This window comes from Chinchilla lanigera, unplaced genomic scaffold (genome assembly GCF_000276665.1).
Source record: "Chinchilla lanigera isolate Chin_1 unplaced genomic scaffold, ChiLan1.0 scaffold00019, whole genome shotgun sequence".
Lineage (NCBI taxonomy): Eukaryota > Metazoa > Chordata > Mammalia > Rodentia > Chinchillidae > Chinchilla > Chinchilla lanigera.
The window spans coordinates 15,086,009-15,108,568 of NW_004955420.1; the positions used below are offsets into that span (position 1 = coordinate 15,086,009).

Consider the following 22,560-nt stretch of genomic DNA (forward strand, 5'->3'; position numbering starts at 1 on the left):
AAAAAAAAAAAAAAAAAAAAAAAAAAAAATTAATTCATTATCTTTCAGACTTTTTGTTTCTCCTCTGTCTTCTCACCTGTATTTCTTTGCTTTGCTTTCCTCTCCCCCATCCCTCCCCCATCCTTCTCCTCCTCTCCCCTCCCTCTGTCCTTCCCTCCCTCCATTTCTCCCTTCTTCCCTTCCTCCTTCCCTTCCTCCTTCTCTATATCTGTGCTAGGCTTGACCGGAGCACAGAGAGGCCTCTGTCACAGTCCCAGAGGAGTGGTAAGATAAACAGTCAAGGGAGAATGTGCTAAGAATCTCCAGTACTCTGACAGCTTGGTTTGTAAGAGACATCACCCAGAGAAATTGAGGAGGTTCCCAGGATACGGCCATTGAGCTGGACCCTGAAGCATGGTTAGGATTCAGCCACATGAAGACATAGTGATGTAGGAGAAATATAACTCCAAACCTGCCAGATGTCAGAGGTGCTGAGTCCATGTCCCCTGAATATTGAAGAATGAATTCCAAGGGATAGTGGAGGTTAAGAGTAGGAAAGATTTACTGAGAGAGAGCTGCTGAGCAACAGGAGCGTTCCCAAAAGTGGATTGTCACCAAGGCCCTTTGTCAGGGGTAATTTATACAGCAAAGTCACAATAGGAGTACAACTACTAGCTACTATCAACTTATGGGATTACAAGTAGAGCCACTTAGCTAATATTGATCCAGTAGAGAAACATACCAAGTAGCCAGGGTGTATGGAAAGAAAAAAGCCATTTTAAGGATGGGTCCAGATATTCTGGTTAGAAACCTGGGCAACTGATCCCTATCTGGACTTCCTAGACCAAGTGGTGCGGTATAATTACAGTATCATCCCAAGTTACTGCTCATGACTTAAGAGGGGGTGTAGACCTGCTCATTACATCTCTATCTTGAGGCCTGCTTTTTTTCAGATGCACTACCAGCCACAATTCTGAAGTCTTTATTTTTTGTGCTGACTTCTTTGCGAGCCAAGTCCCTCCCTAACTACGTATTAATTTCTATCTAACATAGCTGCCTATAATATTAGGGGAGGGGAAGAGTGTATTTCATGAAAGGGAAGCAGCAAGAGCTGGTCTCGAGGAGGGTCAGTAGAAGGTATTTAGTACAACTGTCGTCTTTTCTTGTGTTTAATTTTTGCAGAGTCAACTCATATTCGTCAAGGCAAAAAGAGTTAGTGAATGGAGATGATTCCCAGCTCTGGCTGGCATTCTCTAAGCATTGACTTCCTGGGTTTAACTTTTTATCATCCTGATTACCTGCTGACATCACAGACATCCAAGTGGCTTTTATATTTAGTCTATATCCATTCAGATAATAACTACTGGTATTACATCAGCCTTCAAGGGATCATTGGGTATCTGGCAACCATTCTCCTACCGCTCCTTCTAGCTTTATTCAGGAATGAAGCCCTCAGGGAACTGCAAAGGGAAATGATTTCAATTAGGATCATGCAACAAGGAACCTTCCTCAGTATTACGTGTGCTAACATCTTGACAGTTCCCTTTGAGCACATGCAGTCAATGCAATCATTCTCATCCATTCATTTTGCTCTCGTCCCATGGATCTTGGTGCTCCATAACTAGGGAACGATATAAAGAATGATAAAACATGGTCTCAACTTTCAAGGTGATCTAACACTTGAGAAAACAGACAGAAATGATTAGAAGCATAAGAGAGGAGTGGTTAAATGAACATAGTTATCATTCTTTTATTTTCCTTTTGTCACATTGGGAGGGTATTAAAAGGGCTGTTCCAGAAGAGGTGGCATTTGAGATAAGCCTCAAAAGATGGACAGAATTTAATTGACTTGACTTCCTTACCCTCAGAGATATACAGAAACCATTGGCAAGCTTGCTTCTTTCCTGCCTGTGAAGTTTTGCTTCTGGTTGTAGCCCTATAGGAAATCAGCTCTTATTTGAGATGTTACTATTCATGCTCCCTGCTTTGCTGTCTGTGTCAGAGCCCCTGTTCACATCCAGGTTCCTCAATAAATGATGATCAGCCTCCGCCCATGAAGATCTTATGCCTAACCATATTCCAATGACATATAAGCCTGTCTAGAGTATTTACTAACTCCATGAACCCACAGAGTTGCAGTAAAATGATGTTTTACTGGGTTGAGTTTTAGCCTAAATGATTTCTCTTAACTTCATGGGGGTTTTGGCATCTATTTCCTCAGGACGAATTCCAGACTTACTCTTGGAAAAAGATAATGTGGATCCACCTATCAACATTAGGCAGCGCGTTTGGTCTCACTCCTGGACACCCCCTCATTACTGATGAGGACTATGTCATAAACAGAGCCATCCAAAAGCCAGGCCTAAAGGTGAGTATTAAGTTATGGCTATGGCTGATGCCAGAGAAATTTAATCTCTTCTCCTCATTCATTCCTCTGATTTCTACTGTGCCAGACTCTGTTGACAGTGGAGAAAACTGCAAAGGACATAAACTTTAGACAGATGCAGCATGCTTCAGATCTCACCTTCCTCCTTCCAAACCATGCAACCTGCAATACTTTCCTTGCATCTGCTGAGCCTCAGTCTTCACATTTATAAAATGATAATAAAACCTATCTCTAATTTTAATTGATTAAATTCAATAAATTAAAGCATGCAAAAACGAATGCAATGCTAGGCACATAGTACATGTCCAATACGTGTTAGTTCTTAATAGTATCATTCCCTATATGTATAGCAGAGTTAATTCTATAGTAAAGTAATCATCCAGGACTGTCCCATGGAATTTTCTTATGTCTGCAAAATGTCCTTATTTCCAATTTTGTTATTCAAATGCATGTGGGTTACTCCCTTTTTGACACAGTAAATTAGAACTGCTTTGATTGTGACTGTTAATATTTATATTAAAAACACATTTAATAAGACAGAATATTTTACTTTTGTAGATGTAGGCAGCTGTTTAGTTGTATGAGCTCAAGATCATGTTTTCTAAAGAACAAAAGTCAATTGTTGAACAGTCTCTCTATTGTCAATGGTTATCATCCGGTTGTCTTTACTGCCAAAATATGCAAAGACAAAAGAGGGCAAGCTCCTCCAAGCAGCAGCCTGCCCTTTCTGCTAGGTGGCCATTCACCTAGGTGAGTTGGCTTCCCAAATTAGACAGATGGCTTCAGAGTTTATTGCCCTAAAATTGCACATACTTAATTGTTTCAAATAAATAACTATAAAGACAAATGAAGAAAGTTTCAAATTACCAAACCAGCAGAATATAGCAACATAATTCATAATAGCTAAATCTTGGAAGTAGCCTGTATCTCCATCAATGGAGGAATGGATAAAGACAATGTGGTACTTATACACAGTGAAGTAGTACTCTATCATAAAGAAGGATAAATTTAAGTCATTTGTGGGAAAAATAGATATACCTTGAGACAATAATGTTGAGGGAAATAAATCAGACATACAAATTTAAATATCATATGGTTTCTCTCATATGAGAAATCCAAAGAATAAATAAATTAACAACAAAATAAGAGATAGACAATAACAGACATGGAGATAGATCTGAAAAAGGGGACCAAGAGATGGAAGGCAGAGGAGAAGGAGGGGATGAAAAAAAGACCTAAGGTGTATTATATACATGTACTAACTCCCATGATGAATGTAATCATTATGTACTGCAAATATGTGCTAATAAAAGTAAAAAAAGACTATGAGGGACGAATTAAAATTGAGAGTTTTGATACCCAGCCTTGATACCTTCATTTGTCAGGGAGTTAGGCTGTTTACTATCTCCTGGAGTCTTGAGTTGCTTATAATTCTCTGCCTGTTTCTCAGGACTGTTGTGAACCTAAAATGTGAATATTGATATTAAGGTGATTTGTGAACTGCAAGGAACTACATTCATACTAAGGTTTGAAACTTTCATTCAAACTGGAGGAGCGGCCATGGCCTCAGCCACTATAATGCTGATGGGAATAATAATAACAGCAAGAATCCCGAGATGATAAATGTTTGGGAGATTTTATGGGAATCTGGAGACCACACTAAAGAATTATGTTGAGTTTTCTAATGTAGGCAAGGAAGAGACTCTAAGGACCATTTTGTAGAGTGGCTTGCAAAACTGAAATCAAGTGCTTCAGTTTATCTCACTGTGTACATCTCAGATCCTGAATTTAAGAGATTGTTTTTCAGATTTTCTTTTGAGACTACTTGGAGTCTTACATTCTTGGAGAGAGCAGGGTGGAGCTAAAATCCCAGCCTGGGAGTGATGTCATCAAGATGAACTTCAGGTGCAAAGTGAAGATGAAAATAGCTACCAGACCATAGGATGATGAAAAAGACTAATGATGTTGTGCAATATGCTCCCAAATACTCAGCAAATAGCGGCTGTGATTAGTGATATTATTTGCAAAATTGCAAGGAATAGTGAACAGGAAATTAAGTCTTAAGGCAAGACATCTGAGGGTCCAGCGTAAGCCACGATGACTAAGATACTCCAGGGCTGGTCACCTTCAAATGTACTTTCCTGCCTCAAATTCACAGCTTACCAAGGAAGCGTCATTGCCAGAGCAGCTGACAATATCATACTAAAAATTGCTTGGAAGTAGGATATGCTCTTAAATAATTTATTTTGTAATCAGTCTCATTGAAATAAACCCATTCCATTAACAAAAAAATACAGCACTGAACTGTAACTATTAAATGCATGTGTGTGTGTACATCTGACATGCTTATTGAATAGGATTATAATTTTAGATCTCATGACTTAGAGATTTAAACTCTGTTTTTGGCCAACATGCAGTTTTACAAAACGTTCATTCATTTGTTTAATAAAAAATGTACTGAACATTTATTATGTATCAGCTATGTACTTTTTCTGGTTTTAGAATTTATCTCATGGTTATACTGACTATAATATCCTTAAGTATATAATACAGAAAGGAGCCAAAGTAGAACTTAACCACCATCTGGCCAATTTTGCAATTGATTCATGGGACAACTGAGGTGCAAGGATATTTAGTAGAAGTTCTCAAGGACCCTTATAACAGGAAATCTTTCACACTGTGCTTCAGCTTTAGTTTCCATTAAAACTACCTAGGAAAATGTAATATTTATGCCCAAGATGCACTGCCGACAAGTTAAATTAGAATCTCTTGGCAGTGTCATCCAGGCAACCACATCTTTTAAAGCTCCCCAGATGCTCCTAGTGAGGAATCCGAGGCTCTAACCATTGCTCCATAGCCACGTGGAAGGGTCACTGTTTCTCTCAGAGTTTTGTGAGGTCACCAGTTCCTAGAAATTCAGATTCACGCATAAAGTTGCTTAAAGAAAGCAAAAGTAAGAAGGCACAACTGCCATAAGGGTTAATCCTTCCCTTTCTTTCCACTGACAGCCCTTTCAGAAATCTCACTTCCTGGAGCACATTTTCTTGCGCTTAACCTTCTCTCTTCCTTAGTAGCTACAAGCTTAATCCTTATCAGAGTTCCTTTTGTAGGTTACTACACAGGTCTATTGCCTGTGAGATAAGGTCCCAAAGACCTTATGCTAGCACTTATGTCTGCTTGTAATCTAAATTTTTTTTTGGTACCAGCAATTGAGCTCAGGACCTCATGCTTGCCAGGCAGGCACTGTGCTGCTGAGCTATATCCCTGGCTTTTACACTTTTTTTTTCATAAGCTAGCTTTCATTTGTATTTCCAGCTTAACTACTCACTCTGCAGTCAAACAGCCCTACCCTCTTGATTCCTCTCCTTCTACTACTTTGTCCAGAGCTTCTCTGAAATACTCTCTTCCCTCCATATCTGAGAGAAGTCTTGCAACCCTTCACTGCTGCAGTTTCAGGTGTGGTCTCTTCCATAACTCCTTTTGACATCTGCCCTCCTTATGTTTGTACAGAATTTTATGATTATGTTTTTTTACTTTGTTACATTTTTATTTGTTTGATATGTACATATTGGACTGTATGGCCAAAATTTCTGTTTTGAAATATATTTTCTTTTTTTATTAGGTTATAAGATAGTGTGATACAGAGACTAAATTTCACTTATTCATATATTTATCTAGGTTTTAAACCCATGACACATGTTGACTGAATGATGATTTCTAATAAAGATGCCACTTGTGTAGTAAGAAAGAACAGGATAGAGGAGGAAAAGATAAAATCTTTAATTTTAAAGAGAAGAAGAAGAAAATAGAAATAAAATAAAACAGAGATTCAGATCAGGCTAATAGGAGAGCAACAATAATGGACACATTGCCTACTGGATAAGTATTTAGGATTCTACCTTTGCCTCTTTCACAAATGCTTCTCTGATCACTTAGTGGCTATATAATCTCCAATCTTCAAATTAGAGATTTTCTTAGTATTTTTCTTTTTGCAGGTGAGATGCATAAAAGTGCAGAAAATAAGATATGTTTGGAATAATTTAGAAGGGCGGTTTCAAAAAATTGGGTAAGTTGTTTTAGAAAGTGCATTTAAAGAAAAGAATGTTAACTCAAAACTATCATTGTTAAATGCATCTTTCTCATTATTTTAGCTCTCTGGAAGACTGGCTCAGCTCTGCCAAGATACATCTAAAATTTGGATCAGGTCTAACAAGAGAAGAACAAGAGATTAGGTACTGTGCATACTGTTATCTATATGAGCCTGAAAGAATTATTATCAGCTACCCAAATATCAAGCCCAGTGAGTAGTTACCTTAGTTGATCGATATCAAAAGTGTTGTAGTGTTGTAGCTGGCATTATTAAATGTGTTCACACCCATTATCTCACATATCTTCAGAGCCACCTGGTGCGGGAGGTAGAAAAGACATCGTGACCATCTCAATGTAACAGGTGCAAAATTTGAGGCTCAGAGAGGTTTAATGGCCTGAACAAAGTCACACTGAAAGGGACAGAGGAAGAACTGAGCCCCCAACTTAGGACTGTAGGTTTAATGCTCTTCCTCTACAAGGTTATTATAATAATAGGTCTGAGCCTGTTTTGATTCTAATCAGGAAATACACAGATTAGTGTGACAGCACAGTTAAGGAGACATAACAGAACATCTGAACAGTGCCACACAAGGTGAAAGTAGCTCTATAGCTCCAAGTCAATTGCTATGTCAGAGAGAGAGGTTCAGGGAGGGCACTGGAATGTCAAGAGTTTGTGTGGTTTTCAGTAAATGTGGTCTCTGCTCTGAGCCTTAGTTACCTGGTTTGAAAAAGGGGGAAGAAGGACCTTTAAAAGACCTCACTGGGCTTAAGTTTCTAGCTCTTCCCTTTCCCCATTCTAGCACTCCAAAGAGATCTAGAGTCAAGCAACATCAGCGTCACATGGAATTCATCAGAAAGAAAAGCAGGATCTTGGGTCTGGAGGATCTGACCCTACTGAGCCAGAATCTCCATCTTAATGAGGCCATTTCATTTAAATTAAAGTATGAGGAGCCCTTCTCTAACACATTCAGCAAAGCTATTTGATCTGTCTATGTGAAAGGCGCAGAGAGAGTGGTCTGTGTTCTAGACAGCAAAATAACTTGTAAAGTGCCACACCTCCACAGGATCAAAGGAGCACATATCCGGGTCTTCAATTAGAGGGATGTATGATTCTGCATATTGACCCATTTTGGAGATCCCAGGACCTTTCCACTCACATTAGAACAAATTATGCAGCTTCCCAAAACGTCTGAACAGGGAAAAATAGGTATAATATTTGCTTATCTGTAAAACTATTCCCTTTTAACGATTTCACTAATCTACTTCCATGGAACTGGAGTTGGAGACAAAATTTAGAATCTACCAATTCTGGCACTACTTGAATAAGACAAGAGTAATATTAATTATTCAAGTTATCATTTAGGAAAATATTTAGATCCAGGGAAGCATTAACTAACGGAACAACCCAGTTGCTCTGAGAAGGCTCGGAATGTTATATAACAAAGGAGATTTTTCCAGAAGTGAGAAAGATGAGCGTGCGGCAGACCTTTTTCTGAATGGGCAGGAAATGAGTTCATTTTCCTGATTAGTGACTGTGATCTTTCCCGGTAGGAGGCTAATATGTGGGCCTAATACTATCGATGTTGAAATCACACCTATTTGGAAGCTGCTCAGCAAGGAGGTAATTTCTCCAGGTTCTTCTCTTGGTGGTGGATGGGAAATAAAGAAGTGGAGTTCTAACCAAACAATGAATAATACAACCTCCTGAAGAAGTAACTGTACATGGGAGATATTTTAAAAGCATGGCAGGCATATTGCTCTTTATCTTTCTCCTTTACTCTTTGTCTTCAAGTTTCTCTCTTGTACACCATCAGATATAGTACAGAGTATGATGCTCATGTGCGTACCTACATTTGATGGCTGGATGAAGGCAATGTTTCTTTTCTTCTTTAATACTGTGCTGCTTAGCCCATGCCAGCTTTGAAACTAATATAGTCATTTCTTTTCTTTCCTTTCCCTTTCTTTTCTTTTCTTCCTATGTTTTCCTTTCTCTTTCTTTTTTTAGAAAGCCAATCTTTCCTTAAGGCAACATATACAATTTCTTCAAGATCCAAAACCATAGGGAAAAAAAGAACCATCAGTCCAACCTTATTAAGTGCTACTGATCTCAGTGTACGTGTGGGAAAGACTTCACCATTATTTGCTAAGTTAAATTTTTCCTCTTGGGCAGTCTCATCTTACTTTTCAGACTATAACCGTATAACAGTACACTGTACACCTCCATACCTCCTTGTCTTGAAAAATAAAACAGCTTACTAAATTCAAGGTACTTTCTCAACATTTCTGAGAAACTCTCAAGGGTTAAGAAGAAAAGCAAAACACACTGATAGGGAAAGTTTCCTCACAAGTTTTTCATAACCAGAGGCAAGAATAACCACTCCTGTTTTAATAGGGGGAATTTGGGTGAGGGCGCACAATGCATCTCATCAAAGCAGGAATGCAGTTGTTGGAATCTACTCTCAATTGCCACTTGCCACTTTCGTCTCAGTTCTCTGTGAGAAAATGTCAACTCAGACATTAATATGAAGTTTACCAATGGCTTCACAAGTACTAGCTCTTTTGTCCTAAGGAGAAGTAATAGGCTAGAAAGTATTTTAAGTCTGTAAAGCATTTTAAGTTTGTAAACCTGAACTAACTCTTCACCTTTCTGAAGTCAGGTAATTGTAAATGGGAGATAATAGGCTCCTTACACAATGGTGGTCAAGAGGTTGAAATGCAGGTGCTGCTTTGTCAGTTGTAAAGTGCAACCATGATTAAAAGCAACTGCTCTAGGGTCAGATTGCCTGGCTTTGAGCCTTGGCTCTGTGACAGTTACAGGTGCATGACGTCAGGCCAGCTTCTTAAGAGCTAAGGCTCAGTTTCTTCATCTTTGCAACGGAGATAAGAAATAACTTCTGGTTACTGAGGTAATTATGGGGATGAAGTGAGCAAATGCAGGTAACATTGCTTAGTGCAGTGTCTGGTACCTGGCAGTTGCTGAGTAAACAGAATAATGGCTGGAATAGCATTTTAGGTGGAATGATTTACCTCACAGAGATGGTTACGGAAACAAGCCAATGAATAGTTATGTGTGATGCCTAAATATCTCCCTTGTGTTCCTATTTTTGTGTCTGCCAACAGGTTCTAAATCCCTTTTACATATTTCAACTCTTCAGTGTCTGTTTATGGTTTAGTGAGGACTACAAGGAATACGCTCTGGCCATCATACTTATGTCCGTCATCTCTATATCTCTGACAGTGTATGACCTCAGGCAGGTGAGTTGCCTCACTAATGACATGGTCTCAGAGAGAGACCACTAGTGACTTCATTCAAATCCTCTTAGAAAGGAGAATTATGATATTGTCATTGTCCAGTACGTGTTAAAATAAAACCATGTTTGTAATTCTCTAACACAATAGTCAGTGCTCAGCAAGTTAGTTTTTCTCCTTCCATCACATGCCAAACCTGTGTCTTTCAGGGTACTTTTGTCCCTGGTGGAAGGTGGAGGAATCCCTGTTTAAGATGCACTCCTTTGCCTCTTGTGTTTGGTTGATACTCCCTTGTCAGATCTGCATTCATACCTGCACGGGGGCATCTAGGGGATCCTGGAAGAAAATCACAGGGAACAAGCTGGGTGATGAAATCTATGAAGGCCAGCTTCCCCTGAGAAGCGTGTTATACATCTCTGATCAAACTGCTTGCCCGTTCCCTGAGATGAAGGTTTCAAACAATGCCTTTCTTCCGGTTTCTGAAAAGCCCATCTTTCTATATTCCACTTTCCTCCAATTTAACACATAAGCCGGGCATAGTGGTTCATGCCTGTAACCCCAGCGCTCAGGAGGCTGAAGTAGGAGGAGCACTGTGAGTTCGAGGCCAGCCTGTGCTACATAAGTGAGTTCAAGTCCAGCGTGAACTACATAGTAAGACCTTGTCCCACTAAAAAAAAAAAAAACCCGAATCAAACTAAAACAAAACAATTTAGCAAATAATCTAACCACTTATTTCATAAAAATAGTATAAGCCATAAAACAGGAGTTCGTTCAACTCCCGCTTTCCAATTGCCAATGACCCTACACTCCAGTCCATGCCAGGCCTGTCTTCTCATTCAGTGGATGAGGTCCCTCTGTCCAGGCCTGAGATACCATCCTCCCTGTCTTCCTGGGGAGAGCATTATACAGTCTGCAAATGACTTCTTTCTCTCTCTTCCCAAGAGATTATTCAACAAGGCTACCATTCGCAAGCATCTTCCAAACTAAAAAAAAAGTTCAACAAGGCAATCCTTTCTCTTGACACATTTCCTCCTTCAGCCGCTACAAGAGCCCTCTTCTTCCTTTCCTGCAGGACTTCTCATGTCTTTATGTCCATTCGCATTATTTTTTCTCTTCCTCTCCCTTTTCACCTGCTGACCTGGTTTCCTCTCATGATTCCATGTAAACAACTCTTGTTAACGTTATCACTGCAACCATGAAGCCTATTGTTTGAAAAGTTAAAAAATCTATTTTAATTAATAAAATTTTACTTCAGAATCCATGAGGCCACAAAGAAACCTAACTCAAATTTGTCAGTTACACCACTTCAACCTTAGAGAGAACCACAGATCACATATTTGCACATTTAATATTTAGAAATGATGCAATGGTTGATACATTGTGTCAACTTGAGTTGAGCTGCTTGACTAGGCAACTCAGGCGGGGGCCAGGAGCCTCCTATGTAAGCGTGCTTATCCTGTGCAAAAGGAGGGCACGGAGATGGTGTGAGTGCTACACCCACCTGAAGGAGTGGGTAGCCTGCTTACAATATAAGGGAGGAAAAGAGGCTTGCTCTTCCCCCTTTTGCTCTGGTTGCTTTTGCTGTCTTTTGCTACCTTGAAGTGTTGACCCTGTGTCACACCACCCTGCCTTGGAGCCAGCTGATTATGGACTGAAACCTCCACAAAGTGTGAGCTAAACAGAACTTTCCTCCCTTAGTTTTGAATGTGGAGTATTTTGTCTCAGCAATGAGAGAAAGGTAATCAAGACACTTGACTTCTTTGGAAACCTGTGTAATTGCTATAAAAAGTGTGCTGTAGCATTTCAGCTGAGGCTGTTGATGCAATTATCATGATTTTAGAATAAATTCTAAGTGAAAGCAAAACAATAAAGCATATGCTACTTATATGTACATATAATTAATTTTACATAAAATTTTATATACAATCACTTGTGAGATCCAGAACAACCTATTTGATATCCTCTACCTTTGTTTCCAAACATTACCTTAAATGTAACACATTCAACACAGACCTTAAGAATTCCTCCTACCTCTCTTTAGGTTTATGTGATTTGGTAAAAATCACCATTGGTCATTCATCTGTTCAAGCTGGAAATCAGGTTGTCATCCTTGAAATTTTCTTTTCCTTGTACTTAGTCATGCAACAATTTCTAAAGATTGCTCCTCCTAACTATATCTTGTTATCATTTACTTTTTCCCACCCTAACACTGCTGTGGTTCAAGCTAACATTACTGCATCTCCTGTGAGTCAGTCAGCTCACACCCAGTTCTGTTAATCATTCTTAGGACATTATTTATTAGATTTGTGAATAATTTGAAACCAGGAGATTTACAGACTGCCTTAAATGACAAAAATCAGAAATAAACAAATGAACACATTAAATGAGAATGTTAACCCTCAGAACCTGATAGAAGGTCATTGACATACTAGCTTTTTCATAAATGTGAAATCAAATGCAGTTTTATTATATATTTCTTTTATCTTTGCTTATTAACTCACTTGCAGTGGTCCATGTATTGTATATAATAGAGCCAAAAATGCTACAAGCAAATCATGAGAACAACCAATTCCTTAAAAAGTTATAGACTGGGAACCCTGGTACAGAAGAGGCCAAACAGAAATAATGCTTTGTTCTTCAAGCTGTTTAAGTATGAACAAATGTTAAATGTTCTTGATGTTATCTACCTAATTAAAGAATTGCACACAGATTTGTGGTTTTCAAAAGCCATTTTGAATGGAAAAAGCATGCTGGGAAATTCCTTTCTGCTAAAGAACACATACTTGTTAATACTGGAGAAAAACCTTTTCAGTTGAGGGCTAGACTACTCAGCCTTAGTTTTTGACCACTACATTCATCTGGCAATAAGACAGTGCTTCATCTTTACAGAAGGCCACAACCTTACCTAGTAATTCCTGGGACTGTGTACTCAAACAAATAAACATTTTCTGTGTTCCCTTCTTTTTCAGCAATCTGTAAAACTCCATGGTCTAGTTGAAGCACATAACAGCATTACAGTCTCTGTATGTGGGAGAAAATGTAAGTTTCTTTATTTTAGATTTGTGTTTTATCCATATAGAATCAGAAAATGCCTTGAATTTGTGTTTTTAGTTTCTGGTGTTCCTGCTACTCTATCTGTATTTGCATCTTTCTTGTACATTTGTTTATAGAGAGGAAGAACTTGAGATCTTGTCACTTTAAGGAAAAAAATCTTTACTAAGGTGGAATTAACATATAATTTTTTTAAAAATTTTTTTTCCGGTATCAGGAATCGAACTCACTACCTTGTGCTTGCCAGGCAGGCGCTATGCTGCTGAGCTAAAGCTCCAGCCCCTATTTTTTAAAATTTATTTTTATTTTTTAATTTTTTTAACACATAATGAACTGAACACATTTATAAGTGTACAATTTGATACTGCTTTGACAGACACCCATAAAACCCTCACCACTACCAAGATAATAATTATTTATTATCCCCCAATTGTCTTGTGCCTGTCTATAATCTGCCCTCCTCTTGTCACCTGCCCCATACTCAGGCAGTCCTCTGCTTTCTGTTAATAATCTATAGACTGTAGGTGAACTTTAGTGTCTACCACTGCACAAAAATGATACTTCATACTGTGTATTTTTGTCTTTTGCTGTATATTTTGGGGAGATCAAAGTCATAGTGATTTTGTGATTCATTCATTTTGTTAAATGTATTAATAGTTCATAACTTTTTATTCCTGAAAGTATCCTGAGGTATGGATATGCCAGTTTGTTTATTCATTTATCTGTTGACAGATATTAGGGTTGTTTCTAGTTTTTGTCTACTATAAATACAGCAGCTATGTCTACTTGAGTACAGGTCTTTCTATGGAAATGCATTTTTTTTAGAAAATACCTGAGAAATGGGTGGGTATGGGGTAGATGTTCAATGCGTAAGGAGCTGCAGACTGTTTTCCAAAGAGGTTATTCTGTGTATATTGAAACAATTGGAAGTGTGAGAGGTACATACAGTTTAATTCCAAATCAGGATTTCCATAACTTATGATCGTGTTTCAAGTGTATTCCAATCCACGAGCCCCTTCCTCTGTATATTTTATTTTTTTCTCCTTGGCATTTCTTGTTGAAGAAAAGAAGTGGTTTGTCCTGCGGTTTTCACATTCTACATATATTGATTACATACTTATGGAGGTTTTTGACACATTTGTTAATTCCTTATACTTCCTGTGTATTAGTAGCTAGATCTAAAGGTTTGGAGGTTTGGCGAGAATTCTCCATGGTTTGTATTGTGTACAAGATATGCATAATGTCTAATACTCTCCTTTTTGTGATATTGTTGTACATAAGTGCTCCTGACTTAGATTTATTATTTTAGTGGGAGTTACTCTTTTCTACTACTATCATACCATTTTCACATATTAAGTGGAATATTTCTGTAAGAAAAACACTTCTCCTCAGCTCTTCAGTTTAAGAAAGAAAAGACAGATATCTGATTCTTTCTTTTTATTTACCACCTTTCAAAATAATAAGCTGATTAACACCTTCAAAGGCTTTTTCTTAATGTCACAATGTTGGACTTGGTTAATACATTAATCTATTGCCACTTTTATTTCAATTTTTCACTCAAATTGTCTCATCTTTTGCTGGAGAGAGCCTCTTCTGGTTAGCTCCAGAGTTCTTTTGACATGGCCCTAATAGCTATTGAGAGTTTTATTGAACATATATTTGAATAATTCATGCCCCAAAGCTAGACAATTCAGTTTTCCAAAATGCCTATAAATATGATACTTAGAAACTTTAATCTGAGCATTCAGAGTACAAAATTTTATGGTGGTCACCACTGTTTCTAGGCTTTTTCAGAAGGCACACTGATAAAATATATTATGCCGGATGATATTTTCAATTCAGATTTAGAACTGCAGACTTTTAATTTAACTTTTCTGAGTGCATCTCTGCTTTTCTTTCTACTAAAACGTTCAATTCCAATGACAGGAACAAATTTCTCATTTGCTTTATCTCACGATAAACCATAATCTCAGAATAACAAACTAACACAGACAGGAATCAGTATCATTCCTAAACCACTTGAAATGTTTTTAGAGTTCTTCCCCCATTTATGATTATCTCATTAGAAATGTACAAATTATTATGAAATTATGCTTTAAAGTCACTCAAAATAGTTCTCCATATGGTCACACCAACAACTTGCTTGGTTCATTGCACTCATTTTGCTTTAGATTTTAATATTAGCCATTCAAATTATTTTATTCATTCATATAGCTACTATGGTAAATATCTTCATGACATGAAAATCAAATCCATAAGGAAGAAGATAGTCAGGGGAATCTAGCCCCTGTTCCTCCCTTTTCTGTAACTTTTTTTTTTTTTGTCTTTTTGAGACAGGATCTCCCAGTGCCGTTCAGGCTGGTCTTGAACTCACTTTGTAGCCCAGGCTGGTCTTGAACTCACAGCTATCCTCCTGCCTCAGCCTCTTGAGTGCTGAGATTACAGGCGTGCACCACCACGCCCGGCTCCTTTTCTGTCTTATATTCTCATTCTCTCTGTAATTATCTCTTTGCTTTATTATTGATGTATTCTTACTTTTAAAAATAAACCAGTCATTTATAGGAAAGAGAATGCACCTAGAGATCATAATGTTAAGGGTAATAAATCAGACATATAGCCTAAATATCTCATGGCCTCACTTACATGAGAAATCCAAAATATAAATAAAAGACCAAAATAAAAGAGAGATAATGGAAAGTAGGGAGATAGATATTCCTCAAATGGTAAAGGGATGAACAGATGAAGGGAGAGGGGGAGGGAAAAGAGACAACAAAGGAATTAAGATGTGCTATGCACATGTATAAACTCCACATAAGGAATGTAAACATTGTCTATTACAAACATGGACTAATAAAAATAGTTTTATAAAAATATAAACAAGTTTCATATGAAAATAATAGCTATAAATTATATATACAGAATAATATATATTTATACTGTAGTTGTTTTAGATAAAAAGGTTATCCAAATATGTTTAATCATATTTACTGTTGTATATACTTTAGATAGATAGAAATGTTTTCAGTGGCCCTTTAATAGCAGTGTATAGCTAATCATTCATTATTTCAGCTGCATAGTATTCTCTTAGGTGAAGGAACCATCCTTTATTCAATTGCTTTTCTTTTGAAGAAAGTTTTGTCAATCTTTTACGAGTAGTGCTGTAAAAAAAGAAAAGCTTATCCATATGTCTGTCATGTTTCTGCCAGTATATCTCTGGTATAGATTTTGAGAAGTAAAACTGCAAGGTTAAAGAATAAATGCATCTGTTCTTTTGCTAGATAAATATTGCCAAATTCCTTTCCAGAGAGATTATACCAGTTTGCATTTGCACAGGGAATGTGTGAGTGTCAGTTTCTTCACAGCCTTGCTAACAGAATAGGCTGGCAGACAGATTTTTCTAATCAGGTGAGCCATGTTACCTTATGTATTCTTCTCTTCTCTCTCAGGAAATAATTTATAAGTTAAAACAAAGTTGTAATAATGGTTCAAATAACTTTTTGCCAGAACTGTTTAAGAATAAATTTCTGACCGGTGTCTCGATGACCCCTACATAGTTTGTGTATTTCTTTCCTTTTATTTTTGTCTTTTTGAGACAGGGTCTCACTGTGCTGTTCAGGCTGGCCTTGAGCTCACTTTGCAGCCCAGGCTGGTCTCAAACTCATAAGGATCCTCCTGCCTCAGCCTCCTGAGTGCTGGGATTACAGGCATGTGCCACCAAGTGTGGCTAATTTGTGTATTTCTTAAGGACTAGATCTTCTCCAATGTAAGTGACAGGGCAAACAGGAAGTTAATATTGACATCTTAGCCCTAAATAATAGTCACATCTTCCTCATGTCTCGTAATGTTCTTTGCAGGAAAGGGATCCAGGATCACTCAGTGTGGTTGCTTTTCATGTTTCTTTAATATTTTTTTCTCCTATCTTCTCTTGAGGTCCATGACCTGGATTCCTTTAAATCCAGTTGTTTGTAGAATGTCCCTCAATTTGTATTTATTCGATTTTTTCTCATAGTTAAGCTCACATTTAAACAGACGTGATATCATGATGTCATATTTTTACTGCTTCTCTCCGCTGGCACACAACATAAATTTGTTCTATTACTGGTGATGTTAGCTTGTCAATTTCTTCATTATATTGTGTCTGCAAGGGTTCTTCTTTGTAATTTTTCTCTCTTCCCCTTTGTTATTTTGTTAAGGGATACCACACAACAGACTATCTTCATCACATTTTCACCCAGCAGTTTCAGTATACATTGATGTTTCTTAAGTAAATCATTAGTTTGATACTTGTCAAATAATGATTTTCTCATTTTATCCTCTTAATTTTTTTTCCTTTTTTTATTTTAAAGATAAAAGGAGGGAAACATTAACAGACATACAACATTTTACAACATATCACAAGCACAATACAGACAATACAGAGTTACAAACAAAGTAGTAGGGAATTAACAATGATGGTTGTATTACATATTGATATCTTCAAAGTGGCTTCTCATGAAAACAGATATAGACATGCAATACTGGTCAACCAAAGACTCATTGACAGTTTCTTTCAGCATAGAAATAGAAGACAGAAGAACAACCATGTTAACTATCCTGTATATACATACATAAAAAATTTCTCCTTCTTTCCCTTCTCTTTTCCCACATCCCAGAAGCCCTTTACTCTTCAGTGGTTTCCTATCATTTCACAGTGTCTATCATACCTCCGAGTTTAAATTAACTCTTTCAAGTTTTACACTAGTGACACAATGCAGTGCTTGCACATGTATGTTTGATTTATTTCACTTATGAGTATGGTCTCTAGTTGTGACCATTTAAATATAAAGGCCTCGAGTTTATCTTTCTTTATAGCTGAGTAATATTCCATTATATAAAAGTACCACAATTTTCTTATCCAATTCTCGGTGGATGGACATTTGGGTTGCTTCCACATTTTAGCAATTACAAATTGTGCTGCTATGAACATAGGTGCACATATATCACTGTGATATGATGTTTTTAGATCTTCTGGGAAAATACCCAGCAGGGGGATAGCTGGGTTGAATGGGACCTCTAAACCTAGTTTTCAGAGGAATCTCCAAACTGATTTCCACAGTTATCCTCTTAATTTTTAATTACCTTTTTGCTGCAAGGAATCACTACCTTTCCTTCTTATTTACTTATCCATTTATTTATGTCATTAGGGATTTGTGAATTTCTATTTTATTCCATGGCTATTGTTCTTTTTATCATTATTTACTGTAACATTAGCATTGCTACAGGTTTAGGCAGCAAGGGCCCTTTAAGTTGACTTTGATATCTTTTTGATGTGTCACTATTGTTCTTTGAACATATCCTGACGTAATCTTACAACACGATGTTCCCACTTGTATACTATCTATGGCACAGTTTCATAGTCAGCCACTTCCTCAGGAAACTTCATTCTTTTGGGGGGAGAATGGAATTTAGAAGCCAAAATTTGGCCCCCAGGTGTGCTCATTAGCTTTGGCGTTGCACTGCTTTTCTGCCCTCTCTGAGAGAAGAATTAGAGAATATTCATATAAACAAATGGTCCAGCAAGCGCATGCATGTTTATCTCTGCATATATTCTTATATCCTTGCGTATTGACATCTACATTATTTCTCTGTCTACTACACTGGTATCTCCAATTGTAAACCGCAATTTTAGTTTAGTTTGTTTTCTGCATTTGTAACTTCTTTGCTTTAGTGAGAAACCCGGTTCTCATTAGCCCCAATAGAGCTCATTACTGGGTCAGTCCTGCCTGGATGTGACCAATCTTCCAGCGTGGCTGATGCTCACGTTACTTCCGCCTCACTCCCATGTAGACACATTTTTCACAGAGCTGAGAGTCCAACATCTCCCACCTGGCCAGAGATGCTGAAAGGGCCTTCTCCCTGCACACAGGCTCTGCTCTGTCAAAGCCAAGGCCATGTAAACACCTTCCCTCCTACTTAGGCTTGGAACACCCCTCTGCAGCCTGGCCCTTTGCCCTGCCCTGTCCTCTGATGCCTAGCCTGCTCAGTACCCTAGTAGCTTTGGGACTGAATAAGAGAGGAAAATTGTAATGACATCCAGGCAGAAATCAAGTAGGAAAGAAAGAAGGAAGGGTGGAAGAAATGTCTCTTTTCTTACTATGGGCAAAAATGGGCCGCTTTTCAGACATTTAGAGGCTATTTTTGTGTATATGTGTGTGAACTGTTTGTCTCTGGCAGTTTGTTATATAGTTCATTGCTACTCATCTTTTTTTAAGGAACTCTTTCTATGTTAAGAACATTAATCTTTTGTCTGTAGGTTTCAAATGTTTTCTGAATTTGTCCATTTTTTCTTAGCTTGTTTTTGCCTCATACATTTTTTAATTTATGTAGTTGCTTGCTTTTTTCTCTTAGTCTTCAGATTTTTAATCAGTGTTGAGCTATAGCTTCCTTCATTTAGATGCCTTGGTTGCTTTCCATGGATCTCCATCTTGGAGAGATGTTAGACTGTGGTTTTGGGGGGACAATCATCTGACTCAACTCTGTATCCTCACATTTTCAGCTGGAGTCCAAGAGGTGGAGTCGCGTTTCTTGGTACCTGGAGATTTGTTAATATTGACAGGGAACAAAATGCAAATGCCATGTGATGCCATTCTGATTGATGGCAGCTGTGTGGTAGATGAAGGCATGCTGACAGGTATGGTTCTCTCTCCACAGCTTGCAGTCTCTGGGGGCTGTCCCAGAGTCTGTGCCACATGGTCCCAGCTCGTCCTCTACCTCACTCACAGTGGCTTGTTGCAAAGTGCGGGGCTGCTTTGTGACCTTCCTACTACCATAAATGCCATTCATCCTGCTATGGATGATCCGAGAGATCAAATTAAAGCTGTTGTTTCTGTGCTAATTTCACTACAATCATAGTTTTTCTCGTGTTTTGTGAACAAATGATCCTTTGAGGCCTTTCCCTTTCCCTTACAAATTGCATTGCTCATTAGATATTGCAAAATTGTCTACGGCATTTCTATCTGGTATTTCAATGTACAGTGTACCTTCAGATGAACTTGGTGGGTCTGAAAACTATCAGTGACACCCTGAGACCCACAGGATCAAGTCCAAGCTCATCCTGGTCTGACTTAAAAGTGCTGAAAAGCTCATGATGAAGCATTTGTAAAATTTGCTGCTTTGAAGATGCGTACTGGGTATTCTGGCCCCATTCATTGTACCGCATGTTTAAATAGCATGCTGAGCTGGGAGGGACCTCAGAGCTGAGCTGCCTCCCCTCATACGCTCAGCCACTGAGGTAGAGAGAGAAGCCTGCACTGCTTTGATTTCTCACTTGTGCGGCATGACGAGACATTGTAGCAACCTTTCTGAAAAATAAAGAAGAATCATAATTTTTGCAGAGAAGAAATGGCAGTCAATGAAAGTACATTGGTATCGTGTGGTTCCTATTAAAGTCAGCATCTAATCCATTTCTCTCAGCTAGACCAGAAAGGGGTAAAATGCAGATGAGGACACACATCTCCCTCCTGTTTGAACTTGCAGATAAAGTGCATGGCAGATCATGGGAGGTCAGGCTCTTTTTCCTCAAGAAACCACCCCTTAATTCTAGGACCTTTGCAATGGCAAGTACTATTTTCTTAATGAAAGTAACCATTGCATACCAAAGTGTAACTTTGACTTTATACTGCTCGCTCTACAAAGCCTGACAGATGGTTTGACAAACTCGTCCCACAGAGCAGGTCATAGTTACATGTATACCTTCATCCCTTCTCCTGTATTTGCACTTGATACCACTGAAATACAGTCTTCTCATCCCACATGGGTACAAGTCCCTAATATCCCCAGTGCCCAATCCTGTGGATTTAAAATATTTCCCATCGTGTTGACTTCTCTGTTGCATTTGGTTATCTAGACCATCTTTCCCTCCTTTTCCTTTTCCTTCTGAAAACTCTCTTCTCCCTAACTCTCTAGGACGGTGCTATCTCTCCAGATTCTTCCTCCATTGACCACTGTGGCTCACTTTCTTCTGCTGATGCTTTTCCTCTGTCTCCATAATTTTGGTGTTGCTCAGAGCTACCTTCATGTCCTTTTCTCTTCTCAGGCTACACTCACTTTCTGGTGAGCTTGGATTCATTGTTTTTAGTCAAGACTTCTCATCTGAGCTTCAGACTCCAAAGAATATCTGAGTGCCCACACGGTATCTCAACAGTGCTATTCTATAAAGCAGTTCCAACTCCTAGCGGCCAAAGGTGGTTCTTCCTCTCCTCTCCTCCTGTAACCACTGCTTTGATGAATAATGTTTCTGTCAGCTCCACCTCCCGAGCCAGGAACCAGGAAGCTGTTTTAAATTCTTCTGTCCCTATGAGCTGCCAACATAAAAAATTCCCTCAAGTTTCGTAGCGTCTTCCTTCCTTGCTGTTTTGACTCCATTAAGTCCTCTCTACTCCCGTCTTCAAAACTCATCTCCTTCTGCCTGAGCTCTTGTGGTCCTTTCCCAGCTGGATGTTCAGCCTCCGACCTCACTAGACTTTAACTTAACCCATGTACTACGCACAGAGTATTTTCTCTTATACATAATGTGATGATAATCCTCTGACTAAAGCACTTAAATACCTTGCCATCCTCCTCCAGTTGCCAGTGCCTACAGAAAATAGTTCAAATACTTACCTGTGTTACCCTTAAGATTCTCCATGTCTCACTTCCTACATAGCCCACAGGCCCCATTATTTTCTTCATGTCCTGTATTCTAGAGTGCCCAGTTTCCTACTCACTAATGGGTTATGTTCAACCTATTTTAGCATCCATGCTGATTCACGATACTCCTAACATTATAGTATGAAATTCTATTTATTTGTTTATATGTCTGAGCTGCATTTATTTTGGGTCTCCCTTACAGTAGGGTTGTTTCTACCACACAAATATCTGTGGCGTTTATGAGTGAGGACAGGCCTGATTTACATGAGTGAACGCATCCCAGCCCACAAAATGAGATGCTTGTTTTCTGTAGGAGAAAGTATCCCAGTCACCAAAACTCCATTACCCAAGACAGATAGCCCTTTACCCTGGAAAACGCAGAGTGAAGCGGATTACAAGCGGCACATCCTCTTCTGTGGAACAGAGGTGATTCAGGCCAAGCCTGCTTGCTCCAGGACGGTGAGAGCAGTGGTGCTGCAGACGGGTGAGCACCTTATCCTCTGTTGTTTTAAATGAAATATTTCTGCTCAGCTTGTCTTGCCTTGAATTTATTAGATGAGGATCAATCTTTGGAAAGCAAATGAAATATATGTAAATCTAGTGTTTTATATGCCAATTTTCCAATTGAACTATGGCATATGCATAATGATATAGAGGACAATAGTCACTATTTATGTGTTTTGCAATATACAAACTACTTCCACACATCAAACCAGCTAGCAAAGATGATGAAGCCCTGACTCTACACGAATAGGGTGAGGCCACGCAATTCAAATGAACGTTTTAGAAATGACACAGCTAGTAACTGACAGAGCTGAATCTGAATTTCAGGTCTTATATTTTTTTTTCTATGTAGAGATAGAAAGTGAATACTTAACACTGGAAAATATCAGAAAATTTAGTTCATTGGTATTTTTTGGAGCACTTAGTTTTAATTCAGATGAAGGGTGTGTGTGTGTGTGTGTGTGTACACTCATAAACCATTTCCTTAAAATAAGGGATTTAGGAAAGTAGTGCTCTACCCTCGGTACAGGGGTTTCCTGCCTCTGGGATGTATTGAAATTGTAAGTAGAGGAAGAGAGAGCGGGAGAGAGAGGAAGAGAGAGAGAGAGAGAGAGAGAGAGAGAGAGAGAGAGAGA

The 22,560-nt window shown here is 38.4% G+C and overlaps 1 protein-coding gene across 1 annotated transcript in view; it reads left to right on the forward strand.

The window, feature by feature from the left end:
* The window catches only part of Atp13a4 (ATPase type 13A4), a 146,821-nt gene that overhangs the window by 53,639 nt on the left and 70,622 nt on the right, over positions 1 to 22,560 (forward strand). The window contains exons 3-10 of the mRNA XM_005383209.2: positions 2,201 to 2,347; positions 6,361 to 6,431; positions 6,517 to 6,597; positions 8,006 to 8,075; positions 9,575 to 9,709; positions 12,673 to 12,742; positions 19,290 to 19,424; positions 21,735 to 21,905. Of these exons, the coding sequence (XP_005383266.1) occupies positions 2,201 to 2,347; positions 6,361 to 6,431; positions 6,517 to 6,597; positions 8,006 to 8,075; positions 9,575 to 9,709; positions 12,673 to 12,742; positions 19,290 to 19,424; positions 21,735 to 21,905 (880 nt within the window). The remainder of the gene's footprint in view (positions 1 to 2,200; positions 2,348 to 6,360; positions 6,432 to 6,516; positions 6,598 to 8,005; positions 8,076 to 9,574; positions 9,710 to 12,672; positions 12,743 to 19,289; positions 19,425 to 21,734; positions 21,906 to 22,560) is intronic.